Source organism: Protopterus annectens, chromosome 2.part1, assembly GCF_019279795.1.
Source record: "Protopterus annectens isolate FY-2018-M chromosome 2.part1, PAN1.0, whole genome shotgun sequence".
Lineage (NCBI taxonomy): Eukaryota > Metazoa > Chordata > Ceratodontiformes > Protopteridae > Protopterus > Protopterus annectens.
The window spans coordinates 261,657,469-261,677,918 of NC_056729.1; the positions used below are offsets into that span (position 1 = coordinate 261,657,469).

The window sequence follows — 20,450 nt, forward strand, 5'->3', positions numbered from 1 at the left end:
TAATTCATTAACTGGATCATTCAACTGAGAACATCCCCCTTTCTGCTGTAATACAACATTCAAAATTTAGAAGGCAATGATTCTTAAAATGCAATAACAGTTTTAGATTGTCACTCCAATGTTTTATGAGGACCGAACTACTGAGCTCACATTTTCAAACATAAGTGTTCACACTGCTAACTTATTACAGTTGCCTATAGTATCCATCAGAGGTCCAAGGTGTACAGCTGGGTCATACATATATAGTAACAGGTCATCTACATAAAGTAATACACTGTACATTGTGTCTTTGTAAGATTGTTCTCCATCCCTCAGGCCATGAAAGGGGAGAATTTGGAGATGATTTATTTAGATTTTTAATGGGCTTGTTAATTTCTTTTACTGAGATCTCCCTGAAATGGAAAGTAGCTGCATTTTCAGCTAAGAGTATAGTGCAGGTTTAGTAGCATCATGTTGGTCTAGCTGGTGATTCTAGACTGAAAAGTAATGTCTTAGATAATAGCAATTATAAAATTCTACTCCTTTATGCCACTTTTACCACATCCCAGTAGGCAAGCAAGCATTTTTGTCTTTATCCTAATTTCCCTAATTATCTGTTCTCTGTTATGTACCTTCTATTTTTGCAGTAGAATAGCACTTGGCCCAAAATGGATCCCATTATCTTGTGCCCAGTGTCTACCAGGATGGGTTGTGGCATCCCCACAGCCACGGAAAGAACATAAGGAAGCAAAGTGAATGCAGTGTTTATGACAGAAACTAGTCTGCAGTGTCTTGGGGATATGCCTGTCCAAAACAAAGTGAATGATATAAAAATAATACAGTTTATCATGGCTATTGATCAGATTTGACCATCTGTACCATCTTTCTCCCTTCTGTGAAAAATAATGACTGATTATTTTACTTAATTTCGATTTATAAACAAGCAATATAGCTTTGATTTGTATGGGGAAAAATGGAAGAAGACATCAAATATTTATCAACTGATTGCCTAGGACTAATAGAAAGTGAACCAATGCAAAAGAAACAAAAAGTAAACTAAATCATGACCATAAAACTGTAGGTGAGACTTTGTCACAAGCAAAATGAAGGAATTAGTAATTATATTAATAAATGGTTATATACTATAAAAGTTGTGTAAGATGCCACTAATGATGGTTACAGACATCAATGAAAATATGTAGAGAAATACTAACTAAGAAATGAAAAGTTATCTGATTGCCACAGATATATTACTGTGCTTTAAATATGCGAGCTGCATCTGTTAAGGGCATCTGCTGTCATACCGTAGAAAAAAATTACCCGGACTTTCAACAGGTATTCTGAAAGTAAGTATATTCCTGCGTACAACCATTATAAATAAAATTAAATTAAAAATAAAAATAACCTGCTCAGGATACAACATAATTGTGGAAAAAGGAAAGGCTTAAATGAAAACAAAAAAAAAAAACTGTGACAGCAGCATTACCCTAACAGGCTATTGTAGGGTGAAAAATAGATATAGTGATGAATCAAAAATCAGATACCAATATTTTTAATTCTTTGAACATATCTTTAGTAAGAATTTTAATTTATTTCTCTTGCAGGTTTCACCTGATAAAGAAGATCAAAGTGTGCCATTTACTGGAAAAGCACAGGTATGTTAGGCATTGATAACAATTTTTTTTTTAATCTAAAATATTGTTCCAGTAGTTGTGTTGTAGATACAAGACAAAGAAGTATATGACTAACACATAATGTTTGTTTGGCAATCTGTTTCAAAGCAAACTATATAAAGGAAATGTAAGGAAACATATTTTTAAAAACCTTGAAAGAAAAATAACACCCAAGCCCAGCAACTCTGCATTATTCATATGACTTCTAGCACCTCAGACATAGCAACCTTCTGAGGAAGCTACACCACATAAAACAGTATGAACACAATACACACACACACACACACACACACACACACACACACACACACACACACACACACACACACACACACACACACACGCACAGACACACACATACTCACACATATATATATATATATATATATATATATATATATATATATATATATATATATATATATATATATATATATATATATATATATATATATGCTGAGCCCACTTCAAATCAATCAAGTTATCCTGTTAAAAAATAACTTTTATAAAACACGAACAATTAAAGAAATCTGTGATTACATAATGACTGCATTCCAATTCACTTCCTGCTTAGTGTTAAACTGCAAAATAAAATAAATCTCCTGATAACTTTATACATGTTTAACATTGTTATACATTCTTTCTGTATTTGCAAATACAGAAAGAGAATATAACTTGATACGTGTTTGACATCATTATATATTCTTTTTGTATCTGCATATCTATAAACTATACACACTTTCATCTCATTATACTGTGTATGTTGACATTTGTAACCAAGTGCTGCTAAAGGACTTTAACATTCCAATTTTAAATAATTCTACAGCATATCCATAACCTATCAGAACATATTTTTGTTTTATCAAAGTACACGTTCTTAAGAAACATTCTATTACGTGTATTACATTGTTACAGTCACAATAATTCTGATAAATTAATCTGATTTTACAAATACTAGTCTCTATCTCAGTTTTTTGTTCCATAAGTCAACATGCACTACAGTGGCCCCAACTGTGGCCCTGCTTTGAGGTATGAGGCACTAGGACATAAGATATTGGAACTACAAGTCATGTGAAATGACCAATATAACTGGTACACCAATACCTCTGGTGCAAAACATTACACATTCCTTGTAATAACAGGCATTAAGTTTACTTAATACATGTCCAATAGTCTTTAACAGATAAATACAGCATTATAGTTCACATATTATATTGCACTGCAAAATATAAAGATTCAGCAACATTATTTGTTATTTTCATTATTGTCATGCCTAAAATGATGAATTTTTTATGCTTATTTTTTTTTCATTATTATTTAATTATTTTTTGTATACTATACATTCAAGTACGCTACACAAATGTATTCTGTTTTATAACATTTAAAAAAAAATAGACATATTAAAATTTTTACTTCATCTATAAAATCCATCCACTCACTACAATTTTGCCTCACTGTTAAAAATTCTCCATAGGGTAATGGAATTATTGAATGTTCAGTGTGATGACTTTTACCATATAAAATATAGCTGCACTAATATCCTTATGGTGTATTCTAATAGATATGTTATAATCAGAAATCCCTAGCAAGGCCAAAAACTTATTTCTTGTTTATTAACATGTACTTGTACATCATAGACTAAACTGATTATATTGTAATTCATCAATACATTTATAAACTTTAATAATTATATGTAAATTATCTCTAAAACATAAAAAGAGTACATTTTACATTCTAACTCAAATAAACCCATAACAAAATTGGCATAAAATGGCACACAAGTAGTACCCATGGTTGTTTCACATTTCTTTCTATATAGCAGACCATCAAATGAAAAAAGATGAATATTTAAAACAAACCAAATGAATTCACAAGCACAATCAGCTGTAGGACTGGGTACCAAAAAATGGAAAGGTTCTGATTACAGATAATTTTTGAATAGCTGTATACAAAGCATTCACATCTTTATTAATTCAATAATAGTTCTGAATCTGCACAATCACAGTCAACCTCTATCATATAATAGTTGTATCTTTCTGGTTTGTATTGTCTAACTTCCGCAGAAGATTGTAGTGGCTGTGGATCTGGAACACGTATGAACAAAGTGGAGATGCCGGGCTTGGTGGTTACACACTGGCAATGTGTTAATTGTGGTGAATAACGTGCAAAAGTGAAAAGAAAACCACTGGTAAAAAGTTACTACAGATTTTCCTAAAGCTAATTACATATGTCATTTTTTGCATGCGAGGGAAATTGATTTGTGATCTGTGTCTAGAAAGGAGCTGAAACATGTATTGACCACTCTCAACTGCAGTAAGATTGTTGCATTTCCCATGTTGTACCAGAAGAAATGTCTGCAGAAAATAAGTAGTGTTCTCAATGATAAAATACTTTTGATGTTATAGAATAAGAGAAATACAGAATTTCAGTCCCATAGTCTCAAAAACATGCACATTTTGAGAGTGAGTGCAAAATGTTGTACTGCCTGATAGCAGAGTGCATCACTTGTATGAAAAATCTCCTATTTTATCTCACACAGGTGTGCTGTGAATGTCTTTCTTTTTCTTATTCCTAGAGGGTCTCTGTTCATTAATTAAGCCTTCCAAATATATTTAGTGCATTGCTAACTTTAGTGTGGTCCTCCATTTGTTTCAGTTACACAGCATCTTTGAAATTTCAGTTTTTCTTCTCTTCTCTCCATGGAATGGACTAACAGGTATCTGAGTGGTCACACTCCCCAGCTGATAGTATTCCCTTTCAGTTCAGCCATCACCATTTGCAATTTATATCAAACTAATGTGTTGTGCTCATTTACTTTCTACCTGTAATTAAGAAACTCTTGGTTTGATAAAAGATTTATAAAAAGCTTTTGTAATTATGCATACCTATGATTTCTAAGGCAAAAGTGCAGGAGACTCAGGTATGGATGACAGACTCTAAAATGACACTCATACAGTCCAGAAAATAATTATACCAGCAGTGTGCAGAACTAACTGGAATGCCTTCTTCACCACCAAACATAATGAAATCTACTTGGAAGTTGGTACACCTTGGTGAAAGGACATATCCAACCCCTTGTTCAGTGCCAAGAGCATGTCAGCATACAGTGCCATGGACATGTTGACCATAGAATGTTAAGGCCATATTGAGCATGCAGTAAGAAGGACATGCCTCCTATGCAGTATCAAGAATATGTCAGCCATGAAGTACCAAAGTCACCCATATTGTGCCAAGGAGATGTCACCTCATCAGTGCCATGTACATCCACAGTTCTGCACAAAGAACATGACCCCATTCAGTGCTAATAACATGTTGCCCTTCAGGGCTAACAACATGCCCAACATATGCCAAGTGTGAGGAATCACACCAGCTGGGGCATGACATAGTCATACCCTATATCCACAAACACATGCAACTGTTTTTTTTTTTTGTTTTTGTGAAACATGGAAGGGTTGTGTTCACAATTAAACATCTGTCTATAGATTTTTAAACATTAATCTGCTTTTAAAGTTCATGTGGTAATACTTTATATGTAATCTTGTCTACCTCAAAGTCACTGCTGTATTTTGTTTTAACCAAAGACAAATGCTTTTGTAAGAACAATATTAAAGTTTGTTATAGTTGCTATGAAGGTAGACTATCAACCTACTGAGTATGTCACTAACATAAAGATAGTTTTCCTGCTCATCAAATTTTTCACAGTAGTAGCGGCTTTTAGGACGTGTGTATCCTATAAAAAAATCTATGTGAAAAATAAAAAAATCAGCTAGTGATACAAGAAGTAAGTTCAATACTTCTTACTGACTAATGCTCCAGTGCTCTGGAGTACAGTAATAATTTACTCATTTCTTGTATGTTTCTGAACTTACTGTTGATAATGATAGGAAAATTAAAAGGGAAAACAATTATTTCCTGTATCTTTATTATTTCCATTGTGATATCATTTTGCGGATCTGAGTCTTGGTCTTTGCTAGTGTGGTTTCCCTTATGTAGTTAATTTACATATCTTTTTAAGCAACTATATTTAGGTATTGGTTACTTGCTTTCACATGTGACGTGCTGTGTTTTTAATTAAACGATGTTCACTGGTATTTCAAGTATATTTAGAGAGGTGCTCATTTTGCTGATTTGATACAGTCTGATGAAGCTGCTTTTAGTGCTGTGCTTCAATTAATTGGTTCTAAATATCACTAATTAAAAAGCTTGCATCTCAGATGAGTTCCTTACATTCCGAAAGCCATTAGGCAAAATATGTTTATTTCTGACAACGCCAAAAGTAAAAGTGATTTTAAAAATACTGGAATTATTTTATTTGTTTATTTGTTTATTCATTCTTCTTTACTGAGTAATTGAACTGGCCCAAGGACTTTTTCAGCCACAACCCCAGCAAAAAGACAAACGGTATTGCATGCACAAGAGTGCATTTTGTGAAGAACAGCTTATTTTCACAAAATACATAATGCATATGTAGACATGGCAAAGTGAGTTTCTCATAAACAATATACATAGCTGTAAACACTGCAAGACATGTACATTTTATTTAATATCCGTAAAGGGTGACACACAAAAGTGTTTGCTGTAATATGGTATGACTTACTTTGTTTTCTTTACATACATTTTGTAGTATTTTACAATATAACAAAAAGGAGTGAAATAAAATCTTACAGTATTTTTAATTTACTCTATGTCTGCAAGATTCATACATTTAAAGGCTCATGGGTATATACTAAGCTAATGACCACCAGTGCCTTTATAAGCCTAGCAATGTAATCCAACCCACTTGTGTCCCTATTGTATCATGGGCATTTATTAGTAGGGGTATGTTTGTTAGGATGATTCTGGAGGTTATGAGGGGGTATGTTAGATTGGGCATTACTGTCTGCCTCTGTTTATCAGAGACATGGTGGCCAAGCACAGGGTGAATTTCTGATTTCCCATCCATTGCTCAAGGTTACACTTCTGGCCAGACAGATCCCTTTGCAAAATGTTATAGATCAATGGGTGAATATAGGTAAAATAAATAATAGTGATATATTACTGTGGGCTTGCAGCTCAATTTGCAACTAAGTTAAGCAAAGATTAAAAGCTAGTACCCTGCAAACAAATTTTCTGACAGGATTTTTTTTTGTTTCTTCCTATATTGTATTGTTTATACCTAGTTAGCCTACATTGTACTCTGAATACCCATTTTTAGAAAATCAGCTTAATACCTGATATCAATTTCATAAGTGACATTGCTAGCACTTAATCTACTGTATATTAATACAATATGTATTCCTTAAAGTGAGCAAGTCTCATAACAGATCACATTCAAATAATATAGATGACATTTCTGAAATAGAACCTTATGGATATAATACCGTTACAGTATATGGCTCCTCCAAGATACATTCAATGCCGTCAAGGTCTTAGTGCCTTAATAAGTTCCTAGTTAACTGTTTTAGTTACAGAATGATAACGTTGTGTAGGTAAGTGTCTGTGTCTTTGTGTGTGTGTGTGTGTGTGTGTGTGTGTGTGTGTGTGTGTGTGTGTGTGTGTGTGTGTGTGTGTGTGTGTGTGTGTAAAATCTATGAATACAACCTCTCACATTCTTTCTCTATTTTTATTATGTCATATATATGTATATCTGATTTTATCATGAATAATCAACTTGTTAAATGGCTGATTCACAAAAGATCAAACAAAACATATCAACCATTCACATTATTGACAAAGCAAAATGCATATCCTAGTACACTGAAAAAGGAAATAAATCACTTCACCTGGACACTATTCAGCTCAAATATGTCTGTACAAAGGTAATGTTATAGGAAGGGATTTTTTTTGTTTGTTTGTTTTTCAAAGACCTTTGTTAAATTATCACTTAATACATAGGCACACATATATTAATAGAAAAGAAAACAAACCAAATTAAAATGCTTAATTTATATATATATATATATATATATATATATATATATATATATATATATATTATACATTACATATATGTTTTCATTCTTTGCAACTCCCATTCAATCCAAAATTGTATACATTGTCCAATGTATGCCTTCCTTTAAACTTCACTCCTCCTGAACATTATTTTGCATGTATTGTTCCCACAAATTTCATTTATATCTATGCAATTTACTTATTCCTTTTTCAAAAGATCCAATTTCTAGTTATTCATCTCTTTTACAATATTAAATATTTCAAATATATTTGGTTTAGATTTTGATTTCCGTTTTCTAGTAGTTGATTTTTGGCAGTCAATAAAACTAAACTTAAGGTCTTACTATGTTTTGGCAATTCAGATCCTGAGTCCCAGCTCAAAAGAATAATTTCTTTAGTTACAGCCATTTGTTTCCCCAACATTTCTCACGTAGTATTATATAGGGAATTTTTCTGCCACCTAATTACACTCCCAAAGCATATTCCCAGTTATCCCTTTTTTTCCCTATCTCACCTCCAGCATTTATCTACCTGAGGAAAATTTCTTTAAAATCTCCTTGGGGTATAAAAATACCTATGCAAACACTTTCAAGCAAAAATCCTAATCTGTCTGGACTTTGTTACATACGTGGGAGCCATACGTATGTCATCCCATTATTCCCTTGTGAATTGCTTTTCCAGTCTCTCTTCCCAGTATTATCTAACCTTCCGTGATTGATTCCTATACTTATCATGCAATATTTTATATTCCCGACTAATTATCTCCTTTTTCACAGCAGTGTCTGTTCTACATTCAGTTAAAAAACTCCACCAGAGCAGGTATTTCACTTTGGACTTCACTATCCTAACAATGAAATAAAAAAGTATCCTTATTAAAAATTGTGTAAAGGTCTTCTAATTAAAGCAAAATAAAAGGACAGCAAGACAGTGTGAAAGTAAATGATAACCTGCATGAAACTGCATATAGAATGGGTGAAGTTTTACTTTTAACAGGCCTTACATTAAAGATCTGACAAAAAGATATAATTGATTTTCCTGTCCATTTCTAACAGATATGGATAACTAAAATGAAAGATGATGGAAGAGTTTTACGAGTTTGAAAGTTGTTCAATATAAAATTATTTACAAAGTGAGGATTTACTAAACAGAGTTACTCTAGCTGAAAAGATAAGGCTTGGGGGGGGGGGGGCTCATCACCTATCTTTCAAGAAGTTCTTGGCCTAGCAACAGTGATAACAGGAAGGTATGCTCAAGGTCTTGGGTTTGAGTCCAGTATGAAAGCTATTATTCATTCATTTCTATGACTGTATATTTGCAGATTAACAAATGGGCACATAATGCAAATTATAAATTCATCATCTAATTTATTTATTTTTAAATTATCTTTATATTAAGAAAGAAAGCAAACATATAATTGCTAGCTCATATTTAATATTTCATAGTTCATAATCAGATTCATTGCCCAAAAATGACCATTGTACAGTCTATAACCAGAATGTAACCTGTCAAAATTTTATTAAAGCATACATGTGTGCATACTTATTTTTTAAATATTGAGAGCAATGTTGCCTACCTAACTAACAAATGTAATATGTTCCAGATTTAGATATTGTTATATAAAATCCTACTCTTCTGTGTTTTCTTAGTATTATGAACATAAAGAAAAAAATGTTCTTACAGGCATTCATACTACGGATATATAAAATCTGTTTTCACCATGCATACCATTTATTTGCATATCAAAACTAGTTATGCTTTCATCATCAGTGATATACAAATAGAATTGAACTTGTAGCCCATTAAGTATTTTAAGCAACAGGAAAGTCCTTTTTTATTTAATGGAGCAAATTAGTATCAGCAGTTCAGTGTTATAACCAAATGGCCCAAACTTCCCTAAGTTGATAAGTTGCCCTGCTAAGTACTAGACATGAAGTCTGGTGCGATGTTTTACTGTAGAGCTCTAGTATGGAGTGCCAATTAGCATAATATATTGGTAATTAGAAATATGGGAGAAATCCCAGATTTCTAATAATACTTTAATGATACCATTACTTAAAGTCTTGGTGATTTGAATGTCGGCATTTGATAATTTTGGCTTTGCCCACTCATAAGAATTAGCATGCCTTCATCTTCAAGCAAAATATATTTTAGGGAAGTACATCTTTGCAATATATGCTCCAAAAAGTAATCTAACTGGCTATGTTAGAATTTATAAATCAGAGACTCTAAAAGGAGTCAGTAGAACTAAGTGGAGTGTTGAGATTTTTGAATATGATATAGTTTTATATACTACCCGGATATAGACAGTCCCTTTAAGTCATATTTGTCTAAACTCTCCCTGGAATTCAATAATGCCTACACTAAGAATACACTATGTATAAACCATTCTGAGTGAACAGACAACACAGACATAACTCATACCATTTTCCTCCTAATTTTTGTTTTCTTACTGATATTCTTGCCGCTTTAAATATTGACTACATGTACACTTAGTGTAATCTTTTGGAGTGACTAGAAAACACAAAAACTGTGATAAGAATGTTCTTGAATATGTATCGTGACACTTAGTATACACTTAGTATAGGCTTTATTGAATTTGGCCCTCTGTCTATATTATGCATAATATATGTTAAAGAGCTTTGAGAGATTTATGAAGGTTTTCACTGAGAAGTTTTCATTGTGATGACGTGTATAGAATCTGTATTAAGCATGATTATTTTCTGAGTGGAAGTGACAAAATAAAGTGTATAAAGAAGTGCCACAGATACTGCATTTGGGGTAAGGTGGCATTAGTGGTCATTTAGAATACGGTCATAATTTCATGTGCACAACTCCCCTATAAATGCTACCATCATGAACAGACAACTCACACACTCTGATAAAAATTAGCTTGTCAATTGTAAATAAGACAACCACTGAAAAAAGAATCTTGCAGAACAATTAAAGACTGTTTATGCAGGGAGCAATGTTCTTTTCACCATGTCCTGCTATTTAAATACACTAGCTCTGTGTCTGCATAAAGAAATTTCAATAATTCTCTTTTTAAAAGTTGTAATTGTGTTTTGCTGGGTTTTGATGAAGTGGTCTATGTGATATAAAGTAATATGAGGGATACAATATTTTTTTAAGTTAGATTTTGTCTGAGTAGCATAAATATATGAGTCCAACATTTAACAGCATATATATGAGCTATTTTGGTATCTTAATTTTTCATCCTTAGTTTGATCAAAACATGTTGTTAAAGAGAGAGCTTTGGACATTGTGCTAGTGGTACTCTTATGTCGTTATAAAGCCCAAGGTTTATGGCCTCATTTGTGGGAAACATTTTACTAATATCTTTGATTTGGCTTGGTTTATTTTGCTAGGATAACACAGATAATTAATAAAAGAAACCAGTAAGCCAGGTGGTGTAGACCTCGCATAATTCAATAACAGCAAAATATAATATGCAAACAGGTTATTTTTGCCATGTTTAACACTGGTGTCTGCATCTCGCAAACACTCACCCGTTCACCCACGCACACTATCACCTAACACCACTCATAACTTTGCATACATGCACACAATGCTACCACACACATACACCCATTCACACACTCTACCACTGCTGTCTAACTGCTAAACTCTCTGGCACTTTTCTCTAATGTGAACTATCCCATTGAAAGAAAAGGATGGATGCAAACTTTTGGTCGTGTTAATTACTACAATTGGCCGTGGTGATTAACTCAGCAGAATGGAACTCAGAATCTCTTGGCTATATAAACTACTTACTGCAGGCTGCTCAAAGAAAGAGCACATGGCTAATTTTCATACACCCTTCCCCCTAGAATGCTTCATTTACATTAGTAGTAGGCTAGAGAGACTGCCCACTGTGGTCTTGCACCTCTAGGTGTCACTGAATCATGTGTCTACTGCCAGTGGTAAGGACGGCTTACCACTGATGATAACATTTCTAAAAACCAGGGTTTGTCTGCAAAGAGTCTCAGTATCTAGGGAAAAATAAGACGTGATGAATGACATCCCAATTCAGTGCCTTTATTGACTTTTGCTCATTCTAAAAGAAATGGGCCTGTTTTGTGTGTATGTGCTTGTTTTATATATATTTGTATATATATATATATATATATATATATATATATATATATATATATATATATATATATATATATATATATATATATATAAAATATTCCAAACCGAAGATGGTGCATGGAACACAATAACAGTGCACGGACTTGAAACACACAGTTCACAATACTTCCAGAACTCCAAAATGATAAAATCCGCAGTCAGCATGAAGTAAAAGTAGTTTAATGGACAAAACAGCCCAAAACAACACAAACCGGTGGCCGGTTTCACTCGCAGCGTCTTCAGTGTGCATAAACCTGTTACAAAGGCCGTACTGATATACGTATAACACGTACTGTTCATCTTACTATTTAAAGATGCAGATGCACTCTAAATAATCATCATGACTGTTTTAGTGCATGAAAATTAAAGTCAAAACCTATGTTAATGTTTAACTATGTTAAACAACAGTATCTATAGTAATATACTATAAATAAATAAATAAACATACATTTAACCTAAATATACCCTAATCTGATAGAAAATAACATGAAACCTAAACTACAACCCGTGTGACAACCCACTTGTACACAAAACTACTACCAATATTTGCTACCAATGGTTATTCAATCCTGGCTTAAACAAAGCCCCCAAGTTTACTATCCAACGTCGTTCCTTGTGGGTCAACATACGATGTTTATGATGATCCCCTATGTTATGTGTGGATATTTTATCCAATCCTATAAATATAAAATATGCTGATGGATGAATCAACTTGTGTTTGTAAAGGGCACTTCTAGTACGTTGACACTTAATATCACTAATATGTAGAGATATTCTTTGTTTAAGTGTACAGGAAGTCTGCCCTACATAAAAAGCACCACATTGGCATACCGCCATATATATTACCCAAGTGCTATTACAAGTAATAAAACATCGGATGTCAAATACTCTTTTTGTATTCACTGATGTAAAGGACTTCGTTTTGGCCATAACATTACAATGTTTACAAGCACCACAAAAAGTGCTACCCACTGTAACCAGTGATCCAGTGCTTTGAACATGGTCTTTTTTAAAATTAGAGAAATGTTGTCCCAAATTTTTACCCCTTCTACAACCAAAGTGGCATACACTATCAACACAATTAGTAAAAAATTCATCTGCCTGCAAAATATGCCAGTGTTTCATTAATGTGTCTTTGATATAATGTGTATTGATGCCAAACGTTGTTATAAACCTAATAGAAGGACTGTCGTCCTTATGTTCACGATCAGTCAATAATGTGTTTCTGTTCATTAGACTAGCTTGCCTATAAGCTTGTTGTACCTGATTCCTGCGATAGCCCCTACTCTGAAATCTTAATTCTAAATCCTTGGCCTGCCTCTCATACCGAACATTGGTAGAACATATCTTCCTAGTACACTGAAATTGAGACCCTGGTATGTTTCGGATAGTGTGGGGGGATGACAACTACTGGCATGTAGAAAAGCATTCTTAGAAAAGGGCTTTCTATAGAGGTCAGTATACAAAGACCCATCATCAGCTTTACCCACCGTGACATCTAAAAACTGTACCTCCTGTAGATCAATATTGCCCAAAAACTTTATATCATAACTATTGGAGTTAAGAAATTCCACAAATAACTGCCAAAGTTGCTGAGATCCCCCCCACACTATCCAACAATCATCCAGGTATCGTCTCCACATGATCAAGTGTTGCTTGAAATGTGTGGGTAAAGAGTATATATATTGTATTTCAAAATACCCCACGAAGAGGTCAGCATAAGTGGGGGCAAAAGTTGCCCCCATAGCTGTTCCCTTGACCTGCAAATACCACTGATGATTGAAGGTAAAAGCATTATGTTCCAACACTAATTCAAGTACCTTGATCAAAAATTCTTGTTCATAAGTGGAGTATATACCAGAAATAGTCATCCAATATTGCACTGCCCTGACACCCCCTGAGTGTGGTATGGAAGTATATAGCGATTGTACATCTAAAGTCCCCAGATATTGTTCTCTTGTTACTTGAATATCATCAATTAAAGCTAGAAACTGTTGAGTATCTCGAATCCTAGCTGTTACATAAACCAATAGCTTTTTTAACTTATATTCTAGAAATTCTGAGAGGGGCTCAGTCAAAGACCCCCTCCCTGCTACTATTGGACGTCCTGGGGGATTAATAAGGCCTTTGTGTATCTTGGGCACCATATAGAAATATTGGAGAGTGGGGTTATCTACCTGTAGTTGTTTAAACAGCTGCGGAGTAATAATCTGTTGTTCACAAGTCTGCTTTAAAAAGGCATCGATCACCCTTTTATGAATCGGAATAGGATCAAAATCTAGAGTCTGATAGTACTCATCATTGGTCAACTGTTTAGTAGCCTCTGCCAAATAGTGTTTTTTATCCCAAATGACTACCGCCCCACCCTTATCAGCCCCAACAATAACTATGTTAGGATTGTTCTTAAGTTTACTTAAAGCTTCATTTTCCCGCTTTGTCAAATTGTATTGTTTATTGGAAAAAATACTTGACTGATGTAGATGTAAATCTTTTAATACTAGCTGTTCAAACATCTTAATAGTACTGTGGTAGGGAGGCTTAAACTGTGACTTCCTGAATTTGAACCCCCCCCGACATCACTGTCCTCTAAGGACTGATCTTGATGTGAAAAAAATATTTTAAATTAAGCTTTCTACAGAAACTTTTTACATCATTGACAACATCATATTGTGAAACAAAAAAAGAGGGGATAAACCCGAGACCTTTATTAAGCACACTGATTTCACTGGAGGAAAACACATAATCAGTTAGATTAATAACCAAATTATTTATGTCATTAATCGACTGTTCATCATTATGTCCATCTAGATATTCGGTTGTATCAGCTGTTCTTGAAATATCTTGCGTACAATGTCGTCTACACCCTCGGTGTTTCCGCCCTGCCCTTCTAAAGGGATTCTATATCTTTTAGAAACTGGTGATGGAACTTCTAATAATTCCATATTCTCAGGCTCCGTATCAGTATTAGACATGCTAGAAGAAAATTCAGAAGCACTCGTTACAGACTCTCGTCTCCTTAGTATAGATTTAACCCTTTTCCTTTTCGGCCTGGGGACTTGTCTATCATCATTGAATCTCACACCCTTTTTTAACTTCTTCCAAGTATACATAGTGGTTTGTTTGAAATCATTAACATCACGTTGATATTTTTGCATCTTGCGTTTAGATAGTTCCTTGTCATATTTATCTAAATCATTTTTAAATCGGGTATATAGGTTACTGTTTTCTGAGGCACTCACAAACTTTTGTGTATATTCATAACATTCATCAAGCTTGGCTGACAACATAGGCAATTGTGATTCATAATGTTCCACTAACAATTGCAGAACATACTCGAATCAGTAGCTTGTATACTTCTCCATTTCGCCATAAAATTCTCATCAGTATTGCCCAAGCCTGGTTCAACATAAACTCGTAAGCCCCTTGGTGCTATTTTGGCAGCCAAGTAGGCCTTTAATAACTTACAATGCCATACATTTGCTCTTACTCGTTTGGAAGCCTCTGTTAATTTGTTAAAGCTATCAGCCACCTCCGTAGGTTTAGAAAAAGCCGCTGATGTAGTAACATTCGTATCAGTAACCCCAGTAAAACACGCACTATCATCTTTATCAGCTGTTATATTTTTGATGTAACTTAAAAAATCAGTACCTTGGGCCATATCTCGGCTGTTATGAAAAAATAATCTACCAACACTTCCGCTGACCAAACGACACTGTAATTACGTTTTTATTTAGGTTTCATGTTATTTTCTATCAGATTAGGGTATATTTAGGTTAAATGTATGTTTATTTATTTATTTATAGTATATTATTATAGATACTGTTGTTTAACATAGTTAAACATTAACATAGGTTTTGACTTTAATTTTCATGCACTAAAACAGTCATGATGATTATTTAGAGTGCATCTGCATCTTTAAATAGTAAGATGAACATTACGTGTTATACGTACATCAGTACGGCCTTTGTAACAGGTTTATGCACACTGAAGACACTGTGAGCGAAACCGGCCACCGGTTTGTGTTGTTTTGGGCTGTTTTGTCCATTAAACTACTTTTACTTCACTCTGACTGTGGATTTTATCATTTTGGAGTGCTGGAAGTATTGTGAACTGTATATATATATATATATATATATATATATATATATATATATATATATATATGTGTGTGTGTGTGTGTGTGTGTGTGTGTGTGTGTGTGTGTGTGTGTGTGTGTGTGTGTGTTATTTAAAACTATACACATAGATAATATATTTCTTCTAGGGGCTTACAAAATAAAGCATTTATTAAGTGTACTACATTGTTCAACTTGAAATGCATCTGAGTGTAAAACTACATAAATAGGCAGGATGTCAATAAAATAATTTTTGCATGTACAGTATAGTGGCATGTCAATGTTCTTCATGTCTTTCATCCCTTATAGGTCTGAGTAGTCTATTAGTATAATAACACACATATAACAGGTGTATATCCTGCAATGGACAAAATCAGTGAATTAAAATTAAATGAAGAAGGCAGACTATAGATAGATGAGGGATAGTTTATGAGGAATAAGATAGTAAAAGATTTGTGATTGGTAAATGAAACTTAAAAAAATGGAAATATAAGTCTAGGTAGCTTAAAGGTTAGTAAGAATACCACATTGGTGATTATGTAGATAAGAAGGCTAAACTTATAAGAGGTTTAATACTGCAAAGGAGAGCGCACAAATCTTAATATTGAAGAAACATGGAAAAGCTAAACTTTATTAAAATAGGGAGTGATAAAGGAGCCAGAAAGAAAATGTTTTCTCTTTTTATGTTACTTCACATTTATGGCATGCTAGTATATACCTAAGATACACTTCAAGATATAATTTGAATGTAGCATGCTTCTTTGTAGTTTCTACTTCCAATGGAAGTGTGTCCCATGAATTTAGAAGGTATATTCTAGGTCTTTTGTTGCCTGGTGAAGTGTTATTTGATCTTAGGATACTATCTGTGGTGTGCAAGGACAGTAAGGTAATGGGGGCTTGGCACTATTTTAAATACTTAGTCTGGCATTTGGAACAGAGGGCTAAGACTGTCAGTGACAGTTCCTGTGGAACAGGGTTTGATTCCCTCAGCCCTCATTTGCCTGCTCTGCAACCTTCAGTGAGTCACTTAACCAGACATTGCTTTAGGACAACTGGGAATTTGGCTAGGCTCCTTAATGGTCCCCCTCTACCACAAGCCTAGTACCTACCTATGACCCTATAGTAGAATTTATGCAAATGTGAGATAAATTATTTTAGTTTCATTACCAAAGGGCAGCATAGATATGTATGTCTGTATGTACAGTGTGTCTGTATGAGATTCATGGAAGCAATGAATTTCCAAAGCTGGACATATAAGGTGGTAATCATATTTCCGAGGTTCGCACTTGCATAGCAGTAACTCGTGAAAGATGAAGATCTCTCCGAACACCATTATATTGGGCAACTTCAACTACCCAAACATAGACTGGGAGCACTACTCAAGCCCCAGCACCTTAGCCCAAAGGTTCCTGGAAATTATAAACTCAAATGCTATGGAACAACTAGTCACCACTCCCACAAGAGGGGATAACATACTAGACCTGATCATTACCAACATGGGGACTCTATGCTCCACACCTGAAGTATATCCCTCATTGGTAAGATCAGACCATAAATTAATTTCACTGGATGTCCACATCCCGACCCCACCCCCAGCCCAGAAAACCACAGTGAAAAACTTCTCAAAGCGAACTTCTCACTTCTCAAAACCGAAGTGGAATCCTTCAAGGCCCCAGGGCCAGTGGAAACTACGGCCCAAACTGCAGAATCCTATATAAACGCATTCTACGGACATCTCCAGGAATGCATGGATCATGCTATCCCAAACAAAACCAAAACCCAAACATCCAAAGGCAGGCATCCAGTCTGGTGGACCCCAGCCATAAATAAACTGTACAACAGAAGGAGGAAGATACTACATGATAGAGCAAAATCCCTAATAGGGAAGGCATCTCTGATCAGTACTAGCAAAAAATTATGATCCCTCATAAAATCCTCCAAGGCCAGCTTCGAGAGAAAAATTGGTCAGGACACTAAAGACAATCATAAGGCTTTTTTCAGTTATGTTAGGCTCCTGGGATGCAACTCCCAGACTTGTTCTGAGTTGATTCTAAATGACAAAAAATACACTGAACCCACAGACATCGCCAATATCCTGGCAGACAGGTTCAGTGCAAACTTCTCCACCCCCTCCCCCCCAAAAAAGAGCAAGTATCTATCCCGGCAGAGGGCTGCCTCTCAAACATCTCTGATGCTCAGGTGAAGGCTGCCCTCTCCAAAGCAAAAAACACTGCTTCCATGGGACCAGATGGCATCCCGGGTTGCATCCTACATGAACTCCAAGAAGAACTAATCCCTCAAATAAAACAGCTGTACAATCTCAGCCTCACTACAGGATATGTGCCCACAGAATGGCATACAGCAACAGTGGTCCCACTCCACAAAGGTGGAGCCTCTATGGACCCTGGAAACTATTGCCCCATAAGCCTGACTAGCTTAGTCTGCAAGGCTATGGAGAGGATCATCATGGAGCTTATAAACAAAGACATTGGGGACCTACAGACACTAGATCCTACCCAGTTCAGCTTCGTCAAGGGAGATCCTGCCTTTTGAACCTGGTTGACTTCTTCGAAACAGTGACCAAAGCCAAAGATGAAGGGAAGGTAGTCCACACAGCCTATCTGGACCTAGCAAAGGCATTTGACACAATACTCCACTTGGGCATCATAGAAAAGCTATCCAGCTTAAATATAAACCCCTATGTCACAAGATGGGTCGCAAACTGGCTCAAAGACAGAACCCACAGAGTGAGAGTTGCTGGAGCCATGTCAGACTCGAAACCAGTCACAAGTGGCGTCCCACAAGGTTCTGTCCTGAGACCGCTCTTGTTCGGTATATACATTTCCAAGGTACAGGCCAACGTGGGAGGACTATGGCTCACCAAGTTCACAGATGACTGCAAACTAGGCGCCATAATCAATTCTCTAGCTGACACAAACATCCTTCAAAAAGGTCTCACAGAGACAGATAACTGGTGCCAGAGCCATGGTCTAAAGCTAAATGCCAAAAAGTGTATAGTCATACCCTTTGGCAAAAACAATGTGCCCACAAATTACCACATAGGCGGTAACCCATTAAATACAGAGAAAGAAATTAGGTATCTGGGGACCCAAGTTGATAGCAATCTCTCCTTTGACAACCACATTGCCAAAGTGGTTAGAAAGACCTTTTACATAGCCCACCTCATCATGAAAGGATTCACCTCTAGATCAATCAAGAGAGGTAATCGTGCCCCTTTATTCATCCCGCATCAGGACCATTATAGAATAGAATGCCCCTTTTGGGATGTACCTTACCCGACACCTGCAGCAATTAGAAAGACCCCAAAAGTACCTCACCAAGAGGATCAAGGGACTCAAACAGATGCCATATGCTGCTCGATTAAAAAAACTCCAGCTCTACTCAGTTGCATACCACCTACTTCGAGGCGATCTATGCCCGACATATAAAGCTATGTCCAATCCAGAATTAATGGGACATGCTCCACCTCAGTAAATCTAAATCCCTTAGAGCCACACGCCCGAGGGACTTGAACCTCAGTACTGAAATAAATAGAACTTGCTGGAGGGACAGATTCATAACCCAGAGGCTCCCTTCGCTCTGGAATAGAATTCCAATTCATGTTAGGCAGAGCATCTCACTGAATCTCTTCAAGAAGAATCTTGATGAGTGGATGGGGGATCATAGGTTTGTCCCAGGGATTACTTCCGTGTCACTATTAGACAGAGGCACAGCAAACTAAACCTTAAAAAGGGCACAGTATACTCAAATCAAGGGGTGGCGTAAGCCAAACAAAATCGGGCTAGGCTTATAATTGCCCCAGGGCAGATAGCCTAGTATGAACCTATGAACCTATGCCTATATGCTAATTCAGTAATCACAAGTTATTCACATTCAGGAAAGCAGCACACAGGGCAACTATTATTATAAACTTTTAAAAATATAAGGGGGTTTCATATGTTTTATATAGGGATATCCTTATGTGGACAACCTGTTGGTTTCTTTAAAGAGCGGAAATGGAAAGATAGGAAAGACTGAAAAGGAGTGATATAACAAAAAGGGAAACAGAAGAAACATATCAAGATGGTTCTGCTGGAGGAGGTGAGAGAGGAGGGTATTATGTTTTTGGTGGGGGATAGACATCCCCCCTTTTTCAATTTTTTTTTCTGAAAGAAAGTAGTTTGGCTAAAAGATAAGAGGATGTAGAAGAGAGGATTAAGGAAGGAGGGGGCTGAATAGGAGTTGAGATTAGGATGAAGCCACAGTCCACAGGACCGCAAATACTTTCACTGCTTGATAGTATTGTCATGGAGGACCCCAGTGTTGAGAGTGTGGGGGGACTGTGGTGAAATAGTGGTCAACCAGGGCACTGGGTCTTGAACCCACTGAAGAGCATACTGGACTGGCTGAAGATGTCTGTCCACAACCTATTTCACCACATCCTCAACCAAGTCCTGAAGCCCATGGTCTGTGAGGCTTGTCAGGCTTCCATGTGACAAGGTGTCAAAATGTTTGGTGCCACTGTCCCAGCTCTGTGAGGAGATCCCTGGACATGCAGCAGAAGAAGAAACATGGTTGTACCTGTATAAAAATTAACAGAAATGGGACAGAAAGAAAATAAA

At 35.6% G+C, this 20,450-nt stretch overlaps 1 protein-coding gene across 1 annotated transcript in view; it reads left to right on the forward strand.

The window, feature by feature from the left end:
* BANK1 (B cell scaffold protein with ankyrin repeats 1) overlaps positions 1-20,450 on the forward strand; it is a 1,951,135-nt gene that overhangs the window by 617,345 nt on the left and 1,313,340 nt on the right. The window contains exon 7 of the mRNA XM_044063440.1: positions 1,584-1,634. Within this exon, the coding sequence (XP_043919375.1) occupies positions 1,584-1,634 (51 nt within the window). The remainder of the gene's footprint in view (positions 1-1,583; positions 1,635-20,450) is intronic.